General features: G+C 41.5%; 1 protein-coding gene across 5 annotated transcripts in view; it reads left to right on the top strand.

The window, feature by feature from the left end:
- The window catches only part of usp22 (ubiquitin specific peptidase 22), a 221793-nt gene that overhangs the window by 176011 nt on the left and 30664 nt on the right, over positions 1-15118 (top strand). For all 5 annotated transcript variants that reach the window (XM_063058610.1, XM_063058609.1, XM_063058612.1 and 2 more), the window contains one exon: positions 12844-13013. In XM_063058610.1, the coding sequence (XP_062914680.1) occupies positions 12844-13013 (170 nt within the window). The remainder of the gene's footprint in view (positions 1-12843; positions 13014-15118) is intronic.

Below are 15118 nucleotides of genomic sequence, written 5' to 3'. Positions count from 1 at the left end.
CCTATTGGCTCAGGCTGTCTGACCCTCCAAGGGAGGAGTTGTAAAGTTTGATGGCCACAGGCAGGAATGACTTCCTATGACGCTCTGTGCTGCATCTCGGTGGAATGAGTCTCTGGCTGAATGTACTCCTGTGCCCACCCAGTACATTATGTAGTGGATGGGAGACATTGACCAAGATGGCATACAACTTAGACAGCATCGTCTTTTCACACACCACCGTGAGAGAGTCCAGTTCCATCCCCACAACATCACTGGCCTTACGAATGAGTTTGTTGATTCTGCTGGTGTCTACTACCCTCAGCCTGCTGCCCCAGCACACAACAGCAAACATGACAGCACTGGCCACCACAGACTTCTAGAACATCCTCAGCATCGCCTGGCAGATGTTAAAGGACCTCAGTCTCCTCAGGAAATAGAGACGGCTCTGACCCTTCTTGTAGACAGCCTCAGTGTTCTTTGACCAGTCCAGTTTATTGTCAATTCGTATCCCCAGGTATTTGTAATCCTCCACCATGTCCACACTGACTCCCTGGATGGAAACGGGGGTCACCGGTACCTTAGCTCTCCTCAGGTCTACCACCAATTCCTCTGTGACAGGAAATGGTAAAATGATGGTGGAAGGTGTGGAGGGGTAGATTAATGGGGGGAGGTGTTGATCAGCCTTGTTACTTGTGGTAAGTAACTGCTTCTGAGTCTGGTGGTCCTGGCGTTTGATGCTATATAGGATAAGAGTGGGACAGACGGCCCATGAGAAGGGTGGGTGGGATCTTTCATGATGTTACTGACCTTTTTTCAGCACCTGCCAATCTGCAACTGTGCTGCAGGTACATGTATCTTATGCCGTGGACTGCATGCATTCGAATACAACACTGTCAGTCCTGTATTCACCCTTGCAATTTTGTCTGCCGTTTATGTCGCAACTCATCCTGTTGACTAATTTTGTGCCATCAACAGCTATTCCTTACTACATATTGCTTCTGTTTGTAAACCAGCTACCTCATTTTCAGCACCATTATCTGCCTTTCCTATGATACTTCTTGCATTGAAATATAGGCAGCTCAGGACACTAGTTACACCATGCTCAACCTTTTGATTCTGAACTTTGGTGTCTTACCAGCATCTGCCTCCACAACTGTTCTGGCACTCTGGTTCCCATCCCCCTACAACCTTCCTGGTAGGATATTAGTCCCCTTCTAGTTCAGGTGCAACCTGATGGCATGAACATCGACTTCTCTAACTTCCGCTAATACCCCACCTCCCCTTCGTACCCCATCCGTTATTTATTTATATACACACATTCTTTCTGTCACTCTCCTTTTTCTCCCTCTGTCCCTCTGACTATACCCCTTGCCCATCCTCTGGGTTTCTCCCCCCCCCCCCCCCGGTCTTTCTTCCTGGACCTCCTGTCCCATGATCCTCTCGTATTCCCTCTGCCAATCACCTGTCCAGCTCTTGGCTCCATCCCTCCCCCTCCTGTCTTCTCCTATCATTTTGGATCTCCCACTTTCAAATCTCTTATTAACTCTTCCTTCAGTTAGTCCTGACGAAGGGTCTCGGCCTGAAATGTCGACTGTACCTCTTCCTAGAGATGCTGCCTGGCCTGCTGCGTTCCCTATACAGAACATCGTCGCTCATCCTACCCCTGTCACTGCTGCCTACATGGACTACGACTTCTGGCTGTTTACCCACCCACTTATGAATACTGATGACTCGATCAGAGATATCTCAGACTCTGGAACCCAGGAAGCAATGTATCATCCGGCAATCTCATTTTTACCCATAGAACCTCCTGTCTGTTCCCCTAACTAACAATCCCCTATTATATTTATTTCCCCCCCCCCCCCATCCCTTCTGGGTCACAGAGGCAGACTCAGTGCCAGAGACTCGACCACTGTGACTTTTCTCTGTTAGGTCATTCTCCCCACCCCACCCCAGACAGTATTCAAAGTGATATACCTGTTGTTGAGGGGAATGGCCATGGGTACTCTGCACTGGCTCCTTAACACCTTTCCCCTTCCTGACTTTAGGTGTACAGGTTTCCCCCACCATCCAAAGGTAGAGCGTTCCTATGAAATGGTTCGTAAGCTGGAATGTCGTAAAGTGAAGAAGCAATTACCATTAATTTATATGGGAAAAATTCGTGAGCGTTCACAGACCCAAAAAATAACCTACCAAATCATGCTAAATAACACATAAAACCTAAAATAACAGTAACATATAGTAAAAGCAGGAATGATATGATAAATACACAGCCTATATAAAGTAGAAATACTTTTCCACAATCATTGCCTGCACTGTTCTCTGTAGCGAAAATCTCACGCAAGCGCTCTCGGCAGAAACGCGGCGCAAGCGCTCTCCAGTAACCTTTAAGCTGTGAGGCTGCCAAATCATACCAAATAACATGTAAAAATACATAGCCGATATAAAGTAGAAATAATGTATGTACAGTGTAGTATCACTTACGGGAATCGGGAAGACAGCGCCGAGCACACTGATGGTGTGTTAGGCTGAGTCATTGGAGGGTGGGGTGGTGCAGTGGCCCCCACCCTCCAGGCAGTGACCCGATACCGATCCGCGAAGCATGCAGGAGTCCAGTGGTAGCCGGAATGCACCCAGCACATCTTTAAGAAAAAAGCCGAAACAAACAAGCTAATAAATTAGGTACTGTCCAGCACATAATTAATTGCTGGGTGCATTCCGGCTACCACTGCATTCTCCGTGAATCGGTATCTGTCTGTGGCCCGGGTGTTGGGGCAGTGGGACATCTGGGTGTTGTCTGTTTCCATCGGGGCAGGCAGGTCATTTTCTTCTATGTCTGCCTGCCTCGTTGTCGAAGGTCAGGGTTCGTCGTCTGCTGTGACTGATGTGGAAGGCTTGCTTGACTGCTTAGCCTCGTGCATTTTTAAATCATACAGTTCTTTGTAAGCACTCAAACCATCCTGCAAATATGCCCTAAACCGACATACCCTTTCAAAATTAAAGTCGTACTTTATCATTGCAGCGAAAAGCTCACGCAGTTGCTTCACGTTCAGTTCCTGGACGACTTCACTTTCGGTCCGTTCGCTACTGCATTCGGTTTCAACTGTTATCGTTTCCTCTTCCCATGCATCAGCTCTTCATCTATCAGTTCTTGGTCATGGGATGCCAAAACCTCTTCAACATCATCTTCGTCAACTTCCACAAGCCAAACTCACTTTGTCCTTGCTTCGTTCACCACGATGGAAACGCTTAATTATGTCTAGTTTTACGCTAAGTGTAACACCCTTATGAGCTCTTTCAGGCTTTTCAGATACCTTAGAACTCATCTTGCAAACAGGCATATGTTTAAGCAATGCTGGCGGGAATGCAGTTCTGAATCCGGGGGAGAGCAGCTGCTCGGGGCGCGCACTGCCTTTTTTCGTAACAGTGAAAACACCTTCTGTTAGCGAAAACAGGTAACTAATGTAGGTCTTTCGTAACAGTGAGGTTTCATAAAGCGAACGTTTGAAAAGTGGGGGACACCTGTAACTACTTCCTATCTATCACACCTTCAGCCTCTCAAATGATCTGCAGTTCTAGTTTCAGCTCCAACTCCTTAACGCAGCTTGTTTGAAACTGTACCTGGATGCACTTCTACAGTTGTAGTCATCAGGGACACTGGAGGTCTCTGCCTTCCCACATCCCACAAGAGGAGCATTGAGCTGTCATCCCTGCTGTCCTAGCTGAGCACATATAAAGAAGAGAAGGAAAAAAAATCTTGAGCTTTTCTGTCCTTTGCTTTCACTGATTGGAGCCTCTTTTCACTGAAGCCTCAAGATTGACTTTGACTGCATCCACTCAGGCGATGGCCTCTACGCTTGCCCCTCCCTTTAATTTCTCTTTCTAGTCGATCTCAAATGCCAACTGGTCACTGGTCAAAGCTTTTTTTTTGCTATACTGACCCATTGCTGTCTTTTATCCTCAGGCAGTAGACCTGATTGAAGTCCCTTTGATTCCAAACAATTGGTTTATTGATCATTACAGAATGTCTCGGTGCTCCTGCACACATGTACACTATATCTCTTTTCCCAACTATGATTCTGATCTCCCTGCCCCCTTCCCACTCTCAGTCCACAATAGAGACCCATATCAGAATCAGGTTTATCATCATTCACATATGTCATGAAATTTGTGTTTTTTTTACATGGCAGCAGTACAATGTAATACAATCCACAACAGGAACTGTTGCCTATGCTGTGCTGAACTATTTAAACTAGTAATTAAACTAATTTTTTCTGCTCTCACTTGGTCCATATCCCAACATGGAGAAGAATAAACATTCGATGTTTCAGCCCGGTGAAGGGTCTTGGCCCAAAATGTCAACTGTTTATTCCTCTGCTTCCTCTAGAATTCCCTACATGACCAAGGATAAGTTGTCTTGCTTTTATTTGGATGTATCTCCTTATTGTGATAAATGTAATACTGGAGAAGCTTCACTCATTCATATGTTTTGGACATGTCCAAGTCTTGAAAAATATTGGAAAGAAGTATTTCAAACTTTCTCGGTACTTTTTAAAGCAAATTTTAAGCCTAATCCTTTGACTGCTTTATTTGGTATTATTGGAGGAAAGGATATTATTTTGGAGAAATCTGATTTGCACATTTTGGCTTTTATTTTTCTTATGGCTAGGGAGGTGCTCTTGCTTAAATAAAACTCGCGTTCAATGGCTGCGTGATGTGATGTCATGTTTAAATTTAGAGCAGATTCAGTGTTCGATTTCTGAATCTAATCAAGACTTTCAAACATTGTGAGGACCTTTTTGAACTATTTTCAAAACCTTTGATTTGCCATTAAAGCACAGAGGATGGCAAATAATATACTTTCTTTTTTCTTATTTACTAATCAGCTTTGGTCTTGGTAGTGGGTTAGATTTTTTTCCATGTAATAAATTTACTATATTTCAATATTATGAATTAATCAATTTGTATGAATATAGAGTAAGGAATTTGTATGTGTGATTCAGTATAATGTATTTGATATATTTTTTCTTGAACTCTGTATTCTCCTATATAGAAAATTAATAAAAAATACTGAAAGAAAAAGGTGCTGGGAAAAAGGCCACCAATATCATGAAGGACCTCACTCACCCTACGCGTGGACTTCTGTCCCTCTTCCATCAGGGAGGAGGCTTCGCAGCCTCAACACTGGGACCCCTAGATTTAAAAACAGTTACTTCACCCAACCGAGAGGCTGATCAACACCTCCGTCTATTAACTCCCCTCAACATCACCTAGCGTCATTTTATGTACTTAGTCGAAGTATATAACTGTTACTTATACATTGTGTTTTATAGGATTACTTTTATATTTAATTTTTGGTTTTTTTTGTTTTTATGTTCTTTATGCTTATTGTGATTTTCTTAAAGCTGCATCAAATCTGGAGTAACAATCATTTTGTTCTCCTATACTTTTGTGTACTAAATGACAATAAACAATCTTGAATCTAATATTCTCATAATTTGCCCTTCTTTAATTTAGCACACTGTTGTGAGATTCATACTTGCCGTTATTCATAACCATCCTAAAACCTAAGTAGTTGGACCATTGTTCCTAAAATGTCCTCCCATTGAAAGGTCAGTCTCCTAGCTAGGCTCATTTTCCAACACCAGATCCAGTATAGTTCCTCCTGTATTTGCACTCTCTACGTACTGATTTTAGAAACACTCCCTTTTTTTTTAGGGGGAGGGTTGTCATCAAATTCCATCAGTGGGATTGCACCTTAATTTTGAGTTCCAGTCATATATGTGCTTGTGCTAATTACTCCAAAAACTCTTGGACTATGTAAACGACCAGACTATGTAACAGTTTCTTCCCCCAAGCCATCAGGCTCTTCAATACCCAGAGCCTGGACTGTACCCTCTACTGTGCTTACTGTCTTGTTTATTATTTATTATTATTTACTGTAGTGCCTGCACTGTTTTGTGCACTTTATGCAGTCCTGGTAGGTCTGTAGTCTAGTGTAGTTTTTGTGTTTTTTTTCTTACGTAGTTCAGTGTAGTTTTTGAATTGTTTGGTGTAGCACCATGGTCCTGGAAAACGTTGTCTCTTTTTTTACTATATTCTGTACCAGCAGTTATGGTTGAAATGACAATAAAAAGTGACTTGACTTGACTTGTACCTGTATATGGGTAGTATTAAAAGCAGCAAAGTGAAATTATGCTGATTTGTCTGGAGTATTATTTCTAACTTGAAAGATGTCTTGTTGTTTTATAGGGTTGTGCTATTTTTTTTGCTTTAAATTAAATTTCTGTTGATTTTTGATTTGAAGGCAGTATTCCCTGTCAAGATCATTGCAGCCTTCACGTCATTGGTTTTACCACTAGGCATCCTTTCAATGTTTTTACAACACAACTTACTGGAATTGAAAGTTACGCACGAAATACTAGAGGAACTCAGCAGTTCAGGTAGCATCTATGGAAAGAAATAAAGAGTCGACATTTCGGGCTAAAGTCCTTCACGAGAACTGGAAAGCAAGGGGGAAGCAGACGGGTTAAGAAGATGGAGGGCAAGGAGTACAAGATGGGTGAAGCCATGTGAGCATAGAGTGGGCAGTGAAGTTAGAAGCTGGGAAGCGATAGGTAGAAATGGTAAAAGGCTGAAGAAGAAATCTGATAGAGGAGAGTGGACCATGGAGAAAGGGAAAGAGAAGGGGCACCAGAGGGAGTTAATAGGCAGGTGAGGAGAAAAGAGGTGAGAGCGGAGTCGGGATGGGAAGTGGAAGGAGAGAGAAAGGGGAAGAAGAGACAATTTATGGGAACTTAGAGAAATCGATATTCATGTTGTCAGGTTGGAGGCTACCCAGGCAGAATATGAGGTGTTGCTTCTTGCAACCCTCTGAGTAAAGAGCAAATTTTCTCTGTACTTTTCAACCTTATTTCCATCTTTCCTGTAGGTAGTTGACCGAAACTTCACCCAATACGCCTTGTATAATTTCAAAATAACCTCCCATCTCCTGTACTCAGTACTTTGATTTTTGAAGGCCAATGTGCCAAAAGCTTTTTTAACAGCCCTACCTCACTGTGAAACCACTTTCAATGAATTATGGACCTGTATTCCCAGATCCTTCTGTTCCACTAAACTTCTCAGTGCCCTACCATTCACAGTGTAAGACCTACCCTGGCTGGTCCTACCAAAATGCAACACCTCGCATTTGTCTGCATTAAATTCCATTTGTCATTTCCTTAGTCATACTTTATTGATCCTGGGGGAAATTGGTTTTCGTTACAGTTGCACCATAAATAATTAAATAGTAATAAAACCCCAGCACACAACAGCAAACATGATAGCACTAGCCACCACAGACTCATAGAACATCCTCAGCATCATCCGGCAGATGTTAAAGGACCTCAGTCTCCTCAGGAAATAGAGACGGCTCTGACCCTTCTTGTAGACAGCCTCGGTGTTCTTAGACCAGTCCACTTTATTGTCAATTCGTATCCCCAGGTATTTGTAATCCTCCACCATGTCCACACTGACCCCCTGGATGGAAACAGGGGTCACCGGTACCTTAGCGCTCCTCAGGTCTACCACCAACTCCTTAGTCTTTTTCACATTAAGCTGCAGATAATTCTGCTCACACCATGTGACAGTTTCCTACCGTAGCCCTTGAAAAAGTCTATTAGATTAGACATAACTAGACATGATCTACCTATCCCTAATCAGTCCATATCAATCCAAATACTCGTATCTGGTCCCTTAGAATATCTTCCAATAATTTTCCCACCATTGATGTCAGGCTCACTGTAACATCCCAGTTTATTTTTGGAGCCCATCTTAAACAATGGAACAACAATCCTCGGGTACCTCACCTGTAACGAAGGATGATTTGAATATCTCTGCTAGGTCCCCTGCAATTTCTGCACTTGTCTCACACAGGATCCAAAGGAACATCTTGTTGGGCCCTGGGGTTTATCTACCCTGATTTGTCATAAGACAGCAAACGCCACCTCTTTCTCTGCAATCTGTGTGTGGTTCATGACCTCACTGCTGTTTGCCTCACTTCTAAAGACGCTGTCCATCTTCTGAATAAATACAGATACAGAAAATACATTTAAAATCACCCCCATCTCCTTTGGCCCCATGCATAGATTACCATTCTGATCTTCCAGAGGACCAATTTTGTCCCTTGTAATCCTTTTGCTCTGAATATATTTGTAGAATCTCTTAGGATTCTCCTTCACCTTCACCTTGTCTGCTAGAGCAACCTCATACTGCCTTTTAGCTCTCCTAATTCTTATGTATTCTCTTGCATTTCATATATTCCATAAGTACCTCATTTGTTCCTGCATGCCTATACCTGCTATGCACCTCTGATTTTTTTTTTCCCCCTAACCAGGGCCTCAATTTCTCCTGAAAACCAAGGTTCCCTACACCTGTTGTCTTTACCCTTTATTTTGAAAGGCACATACAAGCTTTGTACTTTCAAAATGTCACTTCTGAAGGCCTCCCACTTGTCACGTACACCTTTGTCAGAAAACAGCCTGTCCCATTCCACATTTGCCAGGTCCTTTCTGATAACCATTAAAATTGGCCTTTCTCCGATTTAGAATCTCAAGCTACAGACCAGACCTATCTTTTTCCATATTTACTTTGAAACTAATGGAATTATGATCACTAAATGCAAATGCTTCCCTGCACAAACTTCTTGCAACTACTCCTCTCATTCCCCAATAGCAGATTAAGTATCACACACTGTCTCATTGGGACTTCTACATACTGATTAGGGAAACTTTCTTGAACGCATTTGACAAACTCTAATCCCATCTCATTTTACAGTATGGGAGTCCCAGTCAAATATGGAAAGCTAATATCACTTTCTACAATAACTTTGTTTCTTGCAACAGCCTGTGATCTCTACAAATTTATTCCTATAATTCCTGCAGACTGTTGAATCGTCATTATAACCCCATTAATGTGGTCATACCTTTCCTATTCCTCCGTTCCACCGATTAAAGCCTCATTAGACAAGTTCTCCAGTCTGTCCTGACTGAGCACTGCAGAGACATTTTCACTGATTAGCATTGCCACCACGCACCTTCTAATCTCCCCCTACCCCACTCTGTCACGTCTAAAACAATGGAACCCCAGAATATTGAGCTGTCAGTCCTGCTCCTGCAACCAAGTCCACTAATGGCTACAATATTGTAATTCCAGGTGTTGATCCATGCCTTGACTTCATCTGCCTTACTTATGATACTTGTATTGAAATATACGCAGCTCAGTATATTATTTGCATCAACCTTTTGATTCCTGACTTTGTCTGTGGATCTTACCAACATCTGTCTCCACAAGCTCTCCACTATCTGTTCTGCCTCTCTGGTTCTTCTCTCTACCACACCCACCCCCGCCCCCCCGCCCTGCCGTCTTATCGCGCAGCACTAGCAAACCTTCCCACTAGAATATTAGACCCTCTCCTTTCAGGTGCAAACCATCTTTTCTTTACTGGTTCCACCTTCCCTGGAAGAGAGCCCAATGATCCAAAATATCTGACACCCTCCCTCCTGTACCAACTCTTTAGCCACATGCTAATAGCACATATTAATAGCCCTAATAGTAGAAATCCTGAGATCATCTTTGGAGGTACTGTCCTTGAACTTTTCCCTGAACTCACTCTGCAGAACCTCTTCATTCTGCCTGCCCATGTCATTGCTTCCTACATAGACAATGCTCACCCTCCCACTGAAGCCTGCTGAAGACTCTATTTGAGATGTCCTGGACCCTGACACCTAGGAGGCAACATACCATCCGGGAATCTCATTCTCATCCACAGCACCTTCTTTCTGTTCCCCTATCAGCATCCTCTCACTTCTTGCCTCCTCTTCTCCCCACCTCCATCCCCCCATCACAGAGCTATACTAAGTGCCAGAGACACGACCGTGACTTGTCTTCCCCTGTTTTTCTCCCCCCCCAATAGAATCCAAACCTGTTGTTGAGGGGGATAGCCCCAGTCTTTTGAAACCATTCCACAATCTCTTCAGTTACCTCTTTCAGAACCCTGGAATGTAGTCCATCTGGTCCAGGTAACCAATCTATTTTCAAACCATTCAGCTTCTCAAGCACCTTGTCCTTAGTAATAGCAACTAGACCCACTTTGTCCTCTGACACTCTCAAATTGCTGGCAGTGTTTTCCACAGTGAAGACTGACACAAAGTGCTTTAAGTTTGTCCACCATTTCTTCCTTCCCCATTACTACCTCTTGAGGGTCATTTTGCAGTGGTCCAATAATCCACTCTCACCTCTTTTATTCTTTATATATCTGGGGGGGGGGGGGGTACTTTTGGTATCCTCTTTTAAACTATTGGATAGCTTCCTTTCATATTTCATTTTTTCTCTTTATTGTTTTTTATTGCCTTTCTGTTACTCTTTTTAAAAGCTTCCCAATCCTCTACCTTCCCACAAATGTTTTGCAATGTTATGCCCTCTGTTTTGCTTTTTTGCTGTCTTTGACTTCGCTTGTCAGCCATGGTTGCCTCATGCTCCCTTTAGAATACTTCATCATTGGGATGTTGCTTTCCCGTGCCTTCCAAATTGCCCCCCAAAACTCCAGCCATTGCTGTTCTGCTGTCATCCCTGATGGTGTCATCTTCCAATCAATTTTGACCAGCTCCTCTCTAATGCTTCTCTAATTCCTTTTACTCCACTGTAGTAGTGATACATTTGAATTTATCTTCTTCCTCTCAAACTGCAGGGTGAATTCTATCGTATTATGATTACTGGCTCCTAAGGGTTCCTTCACCTTAAGCTCCTGACTGAAATCTGGTTCATTACACAGCACCAAATCCGGAATAGCTGATCCCCTAGTGTATTCAATCACAAGCTGCTCTGAAAAGCAATCTTATTGGTATTCTACAAATTTCCTCTCTTGGGATCCAGCACCAACCTGACTTTCCTAATCTGTGTGCATATTGACTATCGTAACATTACCTTTTCTACCTTCCGGTGTAATTTATATCCCACATCCTGGCTACTATTCAGAGTCCTGTGTAGAGCTCCCATCAAGATCTTTTTATCCTTGTTTTTTTAAAAAAACTCTACCCACAAAGATTCTACATCTTTTGATCCTGGCACCTCTTTCTAAGGATTTGATTATTTCTTTTATCAACACAACCACACCATTCCCCTCTCACTACCTGCCTGTACTTTTGAAATAATGTGTATTCTTGGATCTTTTTTCATGGCAGCAATGTCATACCAGCCAATCTCTTAACTGCACTACAAGATCATCTACCTTATTCTGTATTCTGTGTGCATTCCCGTATAACACCTTCAGTCCTGTATGCATCTCCCTTTTCGATTTTACTCTCATGTTATACTTCAACTCATCCCCCTGGCTGCAATTTTGCTCTATCATCTGGCTGTCCTTCTTCATAGTTTCACTACACAATACTTGTATACCAACTGCTTTTGCCTCAGCCCTATCACTCCGGTTTCTATCTCTCTGCCAAATTAGTTTAATTAGTAAGTTTGCAGATGATACCAACATTCGTATGGACAATGAAGAATGTTGCCTAATAGTATAATGGGACAGTGATCAACTGAAAGCAGGCAAAAGAAGGGAAGATTAAATTTTACGACCATAAATATGAAGTGATGCATTTTGGAAAGTTAAGCTAGGGCAGGACATAGTGAATGACAGAACCATGAGATGCATTGCTGAATGAGAAGAGCTTACAAATACAAAACAAGGGGCAACTCTGGTAGATGGGCTAGTAAAGCATCTGGCAACCAAAGTAGTAATGTACTGTTGGAAAAATTGTTAGTGAGATTGTACTTGGTGATGTACTATAGGAGGGGTGTGACTAAACTCGAGAGGGTGCAAGAAGGATTAATAAGGATGTTACTGGAAGCCTTGAGCTATAAGGAGAGATTGGATAGACTGGGACTATTCTCTTTAAAGTGAAGGAGGGTAAAAGGTAACCATATAGAGGTTGATAAAATCACAAAGGGTGTAGATAAGGTGGACTGTATCCTCCTTTTCCTTGAGTAGGTAGTCTGAAACTCGAGGCATAAAATTAATTTGAAAGGGAAAAGATTTAAGTTTCACCCTCAGAGAATGGATATAGAATGAATTGCCAGAGGAAGTGGCAGAGTTAGATACAAATGCAATGTTTAAAAGACATTTCGACAGGTTCATGGATAGGAAATGTCTAGATGGATGTGGGCCAAAAGTCGGTAAATGGGATTAGCACAAATGGGCAAATTAAACCAAAGGGCCTGTGTCACTCTTGATTCTGGGATTGTGGCACAGCACTTGCCAGAAGGTCTTCCCATTTGAGATTAAGTTAGAGCCTGATCCATGTATAACTGTTTCTGTGAACCCATTGAGTGTAGAGAAGTATGGAAGTGGAAGAAAATGGAAGACTGAGTAAATGATTGAAGGTTATCCTATCTGAATGGTACTGATGAGCTGTGGCCCTTTGGAATCTAATTTGTGCTGGTTTTATTTTCTATTATGCATAAATGTTCTGGAACTGAAGGAACAGCCTTGAATGAAACAAAACTGTTTTGAATTGGTAGCAGATATTTCCCAAAATATTGATGTTTTAAAGCTCTTCTGCAGGAGTGAAAAATTGTGCTACTTTCTGTAATATTTTGTGTTATGATTAAAATTAGAAAATGCATTTTCATAGGTAATACATTTCTTTGGTGTTACATGGCTGTGCACTTTTGTCATCTGTAGAATGTACAAAAAGAACATGCATTTCATTTATATAATTTGTATTCATTTTAACCCTTGTATATTATGTTAACTATTTAGGTGTTTTTCTTTGTGTGGAGATCAAGAATGCTATCAGATCCAGCTGACTCCTTTATTCTCTGTTTCAGGTCTCCGAGGCCTCATAAACCTAGGGAACACCTGCTTCATGAATTGCATTGTCCAGGCACTTACCCACACTCCATTACTACGTGATTTCTTCCTTTCTGACCGACACAAATGTGAAATGCAGAGTCCCAATTGCTGTCTAGTCTGTGAAATGTCTCGACTATTTCAGGAGGTGAGTGTTTATTAGCCAGACATTAGCTATTGAATTTAATGCAGAGTGTTATTAAGCAAGAAGTTATTAGATAGCCTCATAAGTAATGACTGCAGGAGTAATGTTGCTAAGTAACCCGTAGCAAGCAATTTGTCCTCTGACTGTCAAAGTCTCTTGGCTGTGTATAGAGCCCATATGTTGCAATACTCCATTCTTGGCTAGATGTTGTAGCTCCAAGCTAAAAAAAAAATGGTAAGCACCATCTGCGATAAAATAGCACATTTGAATGATACCCTATCTGTTGCCTTATACATTCTAACAGTGCCATGCCAATGGAATTGATGTACATCACTTAACAAAATACACTACAGATCCTCCTCAAACCATGGCCACCAAAGCTTAGACTGTCAAAGTCAACCACAGTTGACAACAAAGTATGGACAGGCAAGTTGCAGAGAAAGGGAATAATGAATGAAAAAAAAGGAAAAGAATGATGAAGTGGAGACTTGCGTAATCCCCCTGAAAATGCCTTCAAATTTGGCTAGTTAATAGAGAGAAAAAACAAGAACCTGCTGGATCACTGAGAGGAAGACCATTAGCAGATTCTGGAAATGGGAAACAAAAGAAAATGCTGAAAATGCCCAACAAGTTGGGCAGCATCCATGGAGCAAGAAATTAAAATTGGATTGTCTTGCATCAGAATTGGAAAAGGTGGTTATCTGAAAATGGTCCTTTGAATATTGGAGTGTCCAGATGGAAGATGTGCTATTCTCCAAGATTGCATTGGGCTTGGGAGCTCTGCAAGATGCCGGAGATTAAAATCAGAAAGGGAGTGGGGTAGAGAAATAACCTGGAAGTTCAGGGTAACCCTAGTGGACTGGGAAAAATGTATTCTGAAAACTAATGAGTTAGTTTGTGTTTGGTTTCTCTGATTCAGTGTAGACACATGGTGAGCGCCAAATGTGATCCAAAAGATTTTGGGAGAACTGCTAGGGAAATACTGCTTGGAAGATTTGAGTTTGTAGGTGATAGAAAGGAATAAGATAGAAGTATAAGCAGCAAGTCATTGCAGTGAAGAGAGTAGTTTGTGAACATGAAAGAATGAACCAAAGGTTATGTTGAAAGGGGTTGGGACAGATGAAATCTTTTTAAGAGACATATTTTATTGAGGATGATCTGTTAACTCAGGAGGTTGGTGGTTGAGAGCCTTGTCAAGTATGGTAAAAATGAAAGGCATAATTAAGAGGGAAAAAAGATTATTAGTTTAAAATACATTTTCAAACAGATGTGGTAGGGTATGGAGGGTGCAAGTGGAATGGAATCAAGAGATGTAGCCAGCTGTGGAGTCAATGAGATCATTTTGATTTTCAAAGATAGGCATGGCAAAGATTGCAATTGTCTGCATGCTTCCAGGTTGCATATCATCCTGACTTGTGTGTCTGTTCATCATCCTATGTTGTTAATCCTGGAGCTCCTTTTCTTGTAGCACTCTTGAACTGTTGTAATGAAGATAGTTGCGGGATAGTACAGCAAGTACCTTCACCACACCATGTGCAGTAATACTTAAGGTATATGCTTAGACCTGCCTTTCCTAGGATAAGTAGGGACAAGCAATAAATACAGGCCTCAAGTAACCTCTAAATCTCATCACATACTAAATTTTAATACATATTAAACTATACAAATCATTTTCTTGCTCCATTCTAAAATTCTTGTTTGATAATATTTATGATTGAAATGACTGATTTGTGATTTAGTTGAGTTTGCTCAATCACTGCTGCATGGCTGTCTGTTGGAAGCAAAAGCCACTGAATTAACTACAGATAACTCCAGCTGCTTTATAAAGATGGCATTAAATCATTCTTTCTGAACAAACTTCATTAAAATCATCAGTTTTATGGTTATGCATGTTTTATAAATTAGGTTTGATCTCTCAAATCCAGCACATTTTTTGCTTTTACTCATTCTTTTCTGTAAAACCAAATATTCTACAGAAAAGTCATCAGAAAGTCTATATATTCTTGAGAGAGCTGGATGTGAACAGAATACAATACAATGAATGATTGCTCACACCAATAAATGTTGCCTACTGAGTAGGTTTTCTTTTGTAATCTTTCAAAATGTCT

The sequence above is a fragment of the Mobula hypostoma genome, chromosome 9 (genome assembly GCF_963921235.1).
Source record: "Mobula hypostoma chromosome 9, sMobHyp1.1, whole genome shotgun sequence".
NCBI lineage: Eukaryota > Metazoa > Chordata > Chondrichthyes > Myliobatiformes > Myliobatidae > Mobula > Mobula hypostoma.
This window is presented reverse-complemented; position numbering and strand designations above follow the sequence as displayed.